We start from the raw sequence: 11484 nt of genomic DNA on the forward strand, positions 1-11484 counted from the left end.
TCTTTTCAAGCAAGAAGAGGCTGGTCATCAACTTTTAATCTCCTAAAGCAAAAAAACTTTCAACCCAGGATCTTGTATCCAGCTAAACTGAGTTTCATTATTGATGGAGAAATTAAATACTTCAATGACATTCATATGTTGAAAAAATTTGCCAGAAGTAAACCAGCTCTTCAGGATGTTCTCAGACCTATCCTCCACAATGACCAACCCAATCCTATACCACAAAAGTAAACTCACTCAGAAACTTCGGATCAAACTCCAACTTCCACACTGGCGAAAGGATTAAAAATGTCCACTGGACCTTTGAAAAACTCGATACCCAAAATTCCACCAGACTTATCAATACTCTCCATCAATGTGAATGGCTTAAACTGTCCTCTAAAGAGGCATACGTTAGCTGACTGGATACAAAAACTCAATCCAGATATTTGTTGCATACAAGGGTCACATCTCAACTTAAAAGACAAATACAGACTCAGGGTGAAAGGATGGTCATCCATATTTCAGGCAAATGGTAATCATAAAAAAGCAGGTGTTGCAATTTTATTTGCAGATACAGTAGGCTTTAAACCATCAAAAGTAAGGAAGGACAAGAATGGTCACTTCATATTTGTTAAGGGTAATACTCAATATGACGAGATCTCAATTATTAATATCTATGCACCCAACCAGAATGCACCTCAATTTATAAGAGAAACTCTAACAGACATGAGTAACTTGATTTCCTCCAGCTCCATAATCGTTGGAGATTTCAACACTCCCTTGGCAGTGTTGGATCGATCCTCCAGAAAGAAGCTGAGCAAAGAAATCTTAGATTTCAACCTAACCATCCAATATTAAGATTTAGCAGACATCTACAGAACATTTCATCCCAACAAAACTGAATACACAGACTTCTCATCAGCCCACGGAACTTACTCCAAAATTGATCACATTTTAGGTCACAAGTCTAACCTCAGTAAATTTAAAGGAATAGAAATTATTCCATGCATCTTCTCGGACCATCATGGAATAAAACTTGAATTCAGTAACAACAGGAATCTGCATACCCATACAAAAACATGGAAGTTAAATAACCTTATGCTGAATGATAGCTGGGTCAGAGATGAGATTAAGAAAGAAATCACCAATTTTTTGGAACAAAATGACAATGAAGACACAAGCTATCAGAACCTCTGGGACACTGCAAAGGCAGTTCTAAGAGGGAAATTTATAGCACTGCAAGCCGTCCTCAAGAGAACGGAAAGAGAGGAAGTTAACAACTTAATGGGACATCTCACGCAACTGGAAAAGGAAGAACATTCCAACCCCAAACCCAGTAGAAGAAAAGAAATAACCAAAATTAGAGCAGAATTAAATGAAATTGAAAACAAAAGAATAATACAACAGATCAATAAATCAAAAAGCTGGTTTTTTGAAAAGGTCAATAAAATAGATAAACCTCTGGCCAACCTAATCAGGAAAAAAAGAGTAAAATCTCTAATATCATCAATCAGAAACAACAAAGACAAAATAACCACAGACTCATCAGAAATCCAAAAAATCCTTAATGAATATTACAAGAAACTTTATTCTCATAAATATGAAAATCTGAAGGAAATAGACCGATACTTGGAAGCACGCCACCTTCCAAGACTTAACCAGAATCAAGTGGAAATGTTGAACAGACCCATATCAAGTTCAGAAATAGCATCAACTATACAAAACCTCCCTAAAAAGAAAAGCCCGGGCCAGATGGTTTCAAGTCAGAATTCTACCAAACCTTTAAAGAGGAATTAGTACCTATATTACTCAACCTGTTCCAAAATGTAGAAAAAGAAGGAAGACTACCCAACACGTTCTATGAAGCAAATATCACCCTGATCCCCAAACCAGGAAAAGACCCAACAAGAAAAGAAAATTATAGACCAATATCACTAATGAATATAGATGCAAAAATATTCAACAAGATCCTAACAAACAGAATCCAGCAACACATCAAACAAATTATACATCATGACCAAGTTGGTGTTATCCCAGGGTCTCAAGGCCAGTTCAATATACGTAAATCTATAAATGTAATTCAGCACATAAACAAATTAAAAAACAAAGACCATATGATTCTCTCAATTGATGCAGAAAAAGCTTTTGATAATATCCAGCATCCCTTCATGATCAGAACACTCAAGAAAATTGGTCTAGAAGGGACTTTTCTTAAACTGATAGAGGCTATCTACAGCAAACCCACAGCCAATATCATATTGAATGGAGTTAAATTGGAATCATTTCCACTCAGATCAGGAACCAGACAAGGCTGCCCATTGTCTCCATTGCTTTTCAACATTGTATTGGAAGTTTTAGCCACCGCAATTAGGGAAGAAAAGGCGATCAAGGGTATCCATATAGGGTCAGAAGAGATCAAACTCTCGCTCTTCGCAGATGATATGATTGTGTATCTGGAAAACACTAGGGACTCTACTACAAAACTCCTAGAAGTGATCAAGGAATACAGCAGCGTCTCAGGTTACAAAATCAACATTCATAAGTCAGTAGCCTTTATATACACCAACAACAGTCAAATTGAAAAAGCAGTTAAGGACTCTATCCCATTCACAGTAGTGCCAAAGAAGATGAAATATTTGGGAATTTACCTAACAAAAGACGTGAAAGATCTCTATAAAGAGAACTATGAAACTCTAAGAAAAGAAATAGCTGAAAATGTTAACAAATGGAAAAACATACCATGCTCATGGCTAGGAAGAATCAACATTATCAAAATGTCCATACTACCCAAAGCAATATATAATTTCAACGCACTCCCTATTAAAGCTCCACTGTCATATTTTAAAGATCTTGAAAAAACATTACTTCGTTTTGTATGGAATCAGAAAAAACCTCGAATAGCCAAGACATTTCTCAGAAATAAAAACAAAACAGGAGGAATCACACTACCAGACCTCAGACTTTACTACAAATCGATAGTGATCAAAACAGCATGGTATTGGCACAAATACAGAGAAGTAGATATCTGGAATAGAATAGAGAACCAAGAGATGAATCCAGCTACTTACCGCTATTTGATTTTTGACAAGCCAATTAAAAACATTCAGTGGGGAAAAGATTCCCTATTTAACAAATGGTGCTGGGTGAATTGGCTGGCAACCTGCAGAAGACTGAAATTGGACCCACACCTTTCACCATTAACTAAGGTAGACTCTCATTGGATTAAAGATTTAAACTTAGGACATGAAACTATAAAAATACTAGAGGAGAATGCAGGGAAAACCCTTGAAGAAATTGGTTTGGGTGAGTATTTCATGAGGAGAACCCCCCGGGCATTTGAAGCAGCTTCAAGAATACACTACTGGGACTTGATCAAACTAAAAAGCTTCTGCACAGCTAAGAACACAGTAAGCAGAGCAAGCAGACAGCCCTCAGAATGGGAGAAGATATTTGCAGGGTATAACTCTGACAAAGGTTTAATAACCAGAATCCACAGAGAACTCAAACGCATCAGCAAGAAAAAACAAGGGATCGCATCGCAGGCTGGGCAAGGGATTTGAAGAGAAACTTCTCTGAAGAAGACAGGCGCACGGCCTTCAGACATATGAAAAAATGCTCATCATCTTTAATCATCAGAGGAATGCAAATCAAAACTACTTTGAGATATCATCTAACTCCAATGAGACTAGCCTATATCACAAAATCTCAAGACCAGAGATGTTGGCGTGGATGCGGAGAAAAGGGAACACTTCTGCACTGCTGGTGGGAATGTAAATTAATACATTCCTTTTGGAAAGATATATGGAGAACACTCAGAGATCTAAAAATAGATCTGCCATTCAATCCTGTAATTTCTCTGCTGGGCATATACCCAGAAGACCAAAAATCACAACATAACAAAGATATTTGTACCAGAATGTTTATTGCAGCCCAATTCATAATAGCTAAGTCATGGAAAAAGCCCAAGTGCCCATCGTTCCACGAATGGATTAATAAATTGTGGTATATGTATACCATGGAATACTATGCAGCCTTAAAGAAAGATGGAGACTTTACCTCTTTCATGTTTACATGGATGGAGCTGGAACATATTCTTCTTAGTAAAGTATCCCAAGAATGGAGGAAAAAATACCCAATGTACACAGCCCTACTATGAAACTAATTTGGGCCTCTCACATGAAAGCTATAACCCAGCTACAACTTAACAATAGGGGGAAGTGGGAAGGGGGGGGTGGGTAGAGGGAGGGGAATCGGTGGGATCACACCTGTGGTGCATATTACAGGGGTATTTGCGAAACTTGGTAAATGTAGAATGTAAATGTTTTGGCACAGTAACTGAGATAACGCCGGAAAGGCTATGTTAACCACTGTGATAAAAATGTGTCAAATGGTTTATGAAGTGAGTGTATGATGCCCCATAATCATATCATTGTATACAGTTATGATTTAATAAAAAAATTAAAAAAAAATAAAAAAATAAAAAAAAAATAAAGTCAAAGACAATGATGGTGGGCGGAGCCTGTGGCTCAAAAGGAGTAGGGCGATGGCCACATATGCTAGAAGTGGCAGGTTCAAACCCAGCCCTGGCCAAAAAAATAAAAAAAAGACAATGATGATCACTTCATATTGGACAAGGGAAAAATGCAACAAGAGACATTTCAAATCTAAATATTTATGCACCCAATTTAAATGCTTCCAGATTCTTGAGGCAGACGTTGCTTAGTTTGAGCAATATGATATCCTATAACACCATGATAACAGGGGACTTCAAAACCCCTCTGTCATAGCTGCACAGATCCTCTAAACAGAAGTTAAACAAAGATATAAGAGATTTAAGTGAGACCCTAGAACAACTGTGCTTGATAGATGTATATAAAACACTCCATCCCAAAGATAAAGAATATACATTCTTCTCATCATCCCATGGAACATTCTCCAAAATTGATCATATCCTTGGACACAAAACAAACCTCAACAGAATCAAAAGAATTGAAATTCTATCTTGCATCTTCTCAGACCACAAGGCACTAAAATTTGAACTCAACTCCAACAAAAATGCTCAACCTAACAACCTTATGCTGAATGACAGTTGGGTGTGGGAAGAAATAAAAAAGAAAATCATTAACTTCCTTGAGTATAACAACAATGAAGACACAAGTTACCAAAACCTATGGGATACAGCAAAAGCAGTCCTGAGAGGAAAATTTATCTCTTTAGGAGCCCACATTTGGAAGATAGAAAGAGAACACATCAACAAACTCACAAGCCATCTTATGGAATTGCAAAAACAAGAACAATCTAAGCCTAAAGCCAGCAAAAGAAAAGAAATATTAATGAAATTGAAAACAAAAAAAATCATTCAGAAAATTAATGAAACAAGGAGGGGTTTTTTGAAAATATAAATAAAACAGATAAGCCTTTGGCTAGACTAACTTGAAATAAAAAAGTAAAATCTCTGGTAACTTCAATCAGAAATGACAAATGGGAAATAACAACTCATGCCCCAGAGATACAAGAGATTATCTCTGAATACTACCAGAAACTTTATGCCCAGAAATTTGACAATGTGAAGGAAATGGATCAATATTTGGAATCACACCCTCTCCCTAGACTTACCCCAGATGAAATAGATCTCCTGAACAGACCAATTTCAAGCCCTGAGATCAAAGACACAATAACAAATCTTCCAACAAAAAAATGCCCTGGTCCGAATGGCTTCACACCAGAATTTTATCAAACCTTCAAAGAAGAGCTTATTCCTATATTTCAGAAATTATTCCAAAAAATTGAGAAGGAAAGAATCTTCCCCAACACGATCTATGAAGCAAACATCACCCTGATACCAAAACCAGGAAAAGAACCAACGAAAAAGGAGAATTTCAGACCAATTTCACTAATGAATATAAGTGCAAAAATTCTCAACAAAATCTTAGCCAATAGATTACAGCTTATCATCAAAAAAGTCATACATCATGATCAAGTAGGTTTCATCCCAAGGATGCAGGCTGGTTTAATATACGCACGTCTATAAACATTATTCACCATATCATCAGAAGTAAAACAAAAAACTATATGATCCTCTCAATAGATGCAGAAAAAGCACTGGATAAAATCCAGCATCCTTTTCTAATTAGAACACTGAGGAGTATAGGCATAGGTGGCACATTTCTGAAACCGATCGAAGCTAATATTGACCCACAGCTAATATTTTACTGAATGGAGTAAAACTGAAAGCTTTTCCTCTTAGAACTGGAACCAGACAAGGTTGTCCTCTGTCACCATACTATTCAACATAGTTCTGGAAGTTCTAGCCAATACAATTAGACAAGACAAGAAAATAAAAGGCATCCAAACTGGGGCAGAGGAGGTTAAACTCTCCCTCTCTGCTGATGATAAAATCTTATACTTAGAGAACTCTAGAGTCAACCACAAGACTCTTGGAAGTCATTAAAAAATACAGTAATGTTTCAGGATATAAAATCAATGTCCACAAGTCAGTTGCTTTTGTTTATGCCAACAACAGCTAAGATGAGATGTCAATTAAAGACACAACTCCCTTCATCATAGCCTCAAAGAAAATGAAATGCTTAGGAATATACCTAACAAAGGAGGTGAAGTAGCTCTATAAAGAAAATTATGTAACCTTAAGAAAGGAAATAGCAGAGGACTTTAACAAATGGAAGAACATACCATGCTCATGGCTGGGAAGAATCAACATTGTTAAAATGTCTATACTTCCCAGAGCAATTTACCGATTCAATGTCATCCCTATTAAAATACCAACATCCTATTTTTAAGACTTGCAAAAAAAAATTCTGCGTTTTGTATGGAACCAGAGAAAACCCTGTATAGCTAAGGCAGTTCTTAGTAATAAAAACAAAGCCGGGGGTATCACCATATAGGATTTTAAGCTGTATTACAAGGCCATAGTGGTCAAGACAGCATGGTACTAGCACAAAAATCGAGACATAGACATTTGGAATCAAATAGACAACCAGGAAATTAAACCAACAACTTACAGCCACCTAATCGTCAATAAACCAAACAGGAGCGTCTACTGGGGAAAAGATTCCCTATTCAATAAATGGTGCTGGGAGAATTGGATATCCACATGTAAAAGACTGAAACTGGACCTGTACTTTTCTCCACTCACAAAAATTGATTCAAGATGGATAAAGGTCTTAAATTTAAGGCATGAAACAATAAAAATCCTCAAAGAAAGAATAGGAAAAACACTGGAAGATATCAGACTGGGGAAAGATTTTACGAGGAAGAGTGCCATGGCAATAGCAGCAATAGCAATAATAAACAAATGGGATTTAAGTAAATTGAAAAGTTTCTGTACAGCCAAGGAGACAACAACCAAAGCAAATAGACATCCTACACAATGGGAAAGGATATTTGCATATTTTGAATCAGACAAACACTTAATAACCAGGATCTATATAGAACTTCAATTAATTCACAAGAAAAAAACCAGCAGTCCCATACATCAATGGGGAAGAGAGATCAATAGAATCTTCTCCAAAGACAACAGAAGAATGGCTAGCAATCATATGAAAAAATGCTCATCATCCCTAATTATTCAAGAAATGCAAATGAAAACCACCCTGAGATATCACCTAACCCTAGCGAGAATGGCCTGTATCACAAAATCTCAAAACTGCAGTTGCTGGCGCGGTTGTGGAGAGAAAGGAACATTTTTACACCTGCTGGTGGGACTGCAAACTAATACAACCTTTTTGGAAGGAAGTATGGAAAAACCTCAAAGAACTCAACCTAGACCTCCTGTTTGATCCTGCAATCCCATTACTGGGCATCTATCCAGAAGGAAGAAAACCCTTTTATTATAAAGGCACTTGTACTAGGCTGTTTATTGCAGCCCAATTTACAATTGCCATAATGTGGAAACAGCCTAAATGTCCTTCAAACTAGGAATGGATCGGTAAACTGTGGTGTATGTATACCATGGAATATTATTCAGCCATAAAAATGGAGATTTTTCAACATTTGTACTAACAGTACTAACCTGGATGGAGGTGGAACGCATTATTCTTAGTGAAGCATCACAGGAATGGAGAAGTATGAATCCTATGTACTCAATTTTGATATGAAGACAATTAATGACATGGTGGGGCATGGGGGAAGGGGAGAGCAAACAGAGAAGGAGGGAAGAGGTGAGGGAAAGGAAAAGAAGAAAAAAAAGAACAATAAAATAAAATAAAATAGTGACTAATTTTCACATAAATTGGTTTTAATTTTGACCAAAGTATATTACTTAAACATTAATTTTTAACTCAACTTGTTAATATGTTGTTTAGGACATTGTATCCTCATTTATAAGTGACATATGTTTGTAATTTCTCCTTTATAATAATATATTTTCTCCAATTTTAATATCAGGTGTACACAGATCAAGTAGAATGATTTTGAAGTATTTCTTTTTTCTATTGTCTATAGTATTTAGCATGATCTGTTTTTTGAAATTATCTTTTACTTTTATTTATAAATATTAGTTGTCTATTTTTTGATACTTAAAAAATAATAAGAAGTTAACTCCATACTGAATCTCAGTCAAAGCATTCTGTAATAGACATACTCTTATTTGACAATGTGAATGTTACTTTCTTTGCATTATTATTATTATTGCTTAATATTTCGATGTAGCAATTGTCTGATTCCTTTTCTGAATGTATTTATGTTCATTTGTTCTTTACGAGGTTTTTGTTTCTAGTCCTTATCTTAAACATTGTTATTGTTATTAAATTTTAAGTCTTTTTATTTTGTGAAGGCAAAAAAATGGAAACCTAATTACCACATGTATATGTAAAAATAAAAATAAAAAAAAAATCCTGTCATTGCCCTTTTTGTAGATAAAGTTTTATTTGAGCACAGCCATACTCATTTGTTTAAGTATAGCTATGGCTATTTTAGCACTTAAACAGTGGAGTTGAGTAGGAGTGACAGAGACTGCATAACTCATCACAACTAAAATATGTACTATCTGGCACTTTGCAGAAAAAGTTTGCCAACCATGGCCCTGGGGATAATAGCCAATAATCATATTCTTTCTCATACTTATTTTATTTCCAGAAGTCATATTGACCCCAGGGCTTACATTTTAACTAGTGGTAATAGGCAGTTCTTGGGCCAGTCCATACAATTTCTTGAAGAGGGAAAAAAATTCAAAGATTTCAGTAATAAAATTTTAAGGTGCAGATCTACACGATGCTTTCAAAACCAAATCAATTTGTGCCCCTTAGCACTTATAGAACCTATTCTCAAGTGTTCACTGGCATACTCTTTGTATACAAACTTCACCTTCTTCCAAGAGCAGAGAGTTGAAGTAGGTTTTGTATGCTCAGAGATTTGTTGTTTATTTTTTTTTCAATCATTCAATGGGTAAATTGGTCATCATCAGTGTATAATCATTGTGCCAATTCACAATCAAGAGAACCCACCAGAACTCTTAAATTCTGCTAACCTAGTAGTACTTGAATTTTTCAAAAAACTCAAGGCAATTATAGAGTTCTGCCCTTTTGCCTTCACTTGCTTGTCTACATGTCAGACTCTTTAAAAATACCAAATTTTTAAAGAAAATTTAATAATGTAAAATTGTATTGTTCATGTGAAATTATTTTTATTGTTTTCATATGTAAAATAAAAAAAGATGAAATTCAACATCCTGTTTCCCTGGAACCCTTGAAGTTCTGTTTCCACATCCATCAGAAATTTATTTTTGGTAGGGTAGTGCCTGTGGCTCAGTGAGTAGGGCACTGGCCCCATATACCGAATGTGGAGGCTTCAAACCCGGCCCCGGCCAAACTGCAACAAAAAAATAGCCAGGCATTGTGGCAGGTGCCTATAGTCCCTGCTACTTGAGAGGCTGAGGAAAGAGAATCTTCTAAGCCCAGGAGAACTGTGATGCTATGGCACTCTACCCAGGGTGACAAAAAAAAAAAAAAAAAGGAAAGAAAGAAAGAAAGAAAGAAAGAAAGAAAGAAAGAAAGAAAGAAAGAAAGAAAGAAAGAAAGAAAGAAAGAAAATGGAGACTGTTCCTGTATTTGCCTATGTGTTTGGATACCTTAGAAATGAGTGATTATTACATGCATTTGCTAACAGTTTTTCTCTGCTCAGTTGGCTGGTTGTTGCAAACATGGAATGCAGGACTATTTCAGTCCCTGTTTTTCACTTAATACTAGTTATATAATATATAATTAATTCATTTTGTCAATCCCTATTAATAACACAAATAAAATGAAGCAGTGAATTTCCAAATTTGTGCCGGGGAAACTAGTTGATAATTTGTTTCCAGTAAGGCTAGTAGCAAAATAATTACTATGAAGTCAGTCCAAGCTAGTAGTGAACCCCTGATTTAGCAGATTGAATCAAAGTTTATAGTTAGGTAATTCTAGTTCCTATATTACTGTGCAAATCTAGAATTTGCTATGTAAAAGAGAGTGCTGGTAGCATCAAAGCTCTGTAATATAAATACTGATTAGGATTTGAAATATAGAGATAGTATATGAAGAAATGTGAATGTCTTAATGATGCTGTCACAGCAGTGGCCTCAGAATTCCTTTAGTGAACCAGAAACTAAGCCAATTCATTATTCAATAATCATGTGAGTCAAAAGCCTACATTGGAGGCAAGTCATAAAGACACAAAACCAAATATCTACTTTCTATGACCATATGCAAACAATTTCAAGCTTTTTGTCAACATTCTATAGCAGACCAGTCCTCTCTAAAAGAAAAAAGCTTAGTCATGACTGTCCATGCCTTTACCAAGCTTCCAGTCTTTGAAGGAGTGTGTTTCCAAATGCTTCCCAGTAGGCAGGGCTGAGCATATCCAACAAAGAGTAGACTGTTTTGTGGTAGGGAGTCTGTAAATGATCATCCACCTCGTCAAAAGCATAAACTACTTCCTTAAGTCCTGCTTCAGTGAGCTCCAGGCAATATCTGTTCCTTTCCTTTGTTTCCACATTGGTATAGGCCACATCTTCTGCACAGTACAGACTTGTTGAGACAAACATGTTGTTAATAGCAAAGAGAATATCATCTACAACTGCTTCAGCTTCTAGCTTCATGTCTTTCACATCAGCTCCTTCCAAAGCATTAGGCTCTAAACCTTCTTCATATCTTGATATACTGCTTAGCTCCATAGGATTACAGTCTGTTTACATTGTGCACACCCCAAATCCCCCTCTTCTTCCCTCTGGAGGTGAATCAATTAAATTATTTTTGAAAGAAGTTTGAAGCACACTAAATATATTCTATTTTTTACTCTTTTTTATCAACATAATTTAAGTGTGCCATGGAAGTTTAACTATAGGTTCAAGTGTGCCATGATATAAAAAAGGTTGAAAAACAATGTACTACTCCCACCCTCCCATATGTACTAGTGCCTGGCCTTCCCCCATTGCCTGAAGCAAGCCAGAAGCCACCAGGCAAAGAAACCTGGGAAACATAGTTTCCTGTGGTAGAGAGCAGAGCTGACAAA

General features: G+C 36.1%; 1 protein-coding gene across 1 annotated transcript; it reads right to left on the reverse strand.

Moving 5' to 3' along the window:
• Positions 1-10765: 10765 nt before the first annotated feature.
• LOC128578265 (GSK3B-interacting protein-like) lies at positions 10766-11146 on the reverse strand. Its single transcript, XM_053580848.1, has one exon. The coding sequence runs from the start codon at positions 11144-11146 to the stop codon at positions 10766-10768; it is 381 nt and encodes a 126-aa protein (XP_053436823.1).
• Positions 11147-11484: the final 338 nt, after the last annotated feature.

This window comes from Nycticebus coucang, chromosome X (genome assembly GCF_027406575.1).
Source record: "Nycticebus coucang isolate mNycCou1 chromosome X, mNycCou1.pri, whole genome shotgun sequence".
In the NCBI taxonomy this organism is placed as follows: domain Eukaryota; kingdom Metazoa; phylum Chordata; class Mammalia; order Primates; family Lorisidae; genus Nycticebus; species Nycticebus coucang.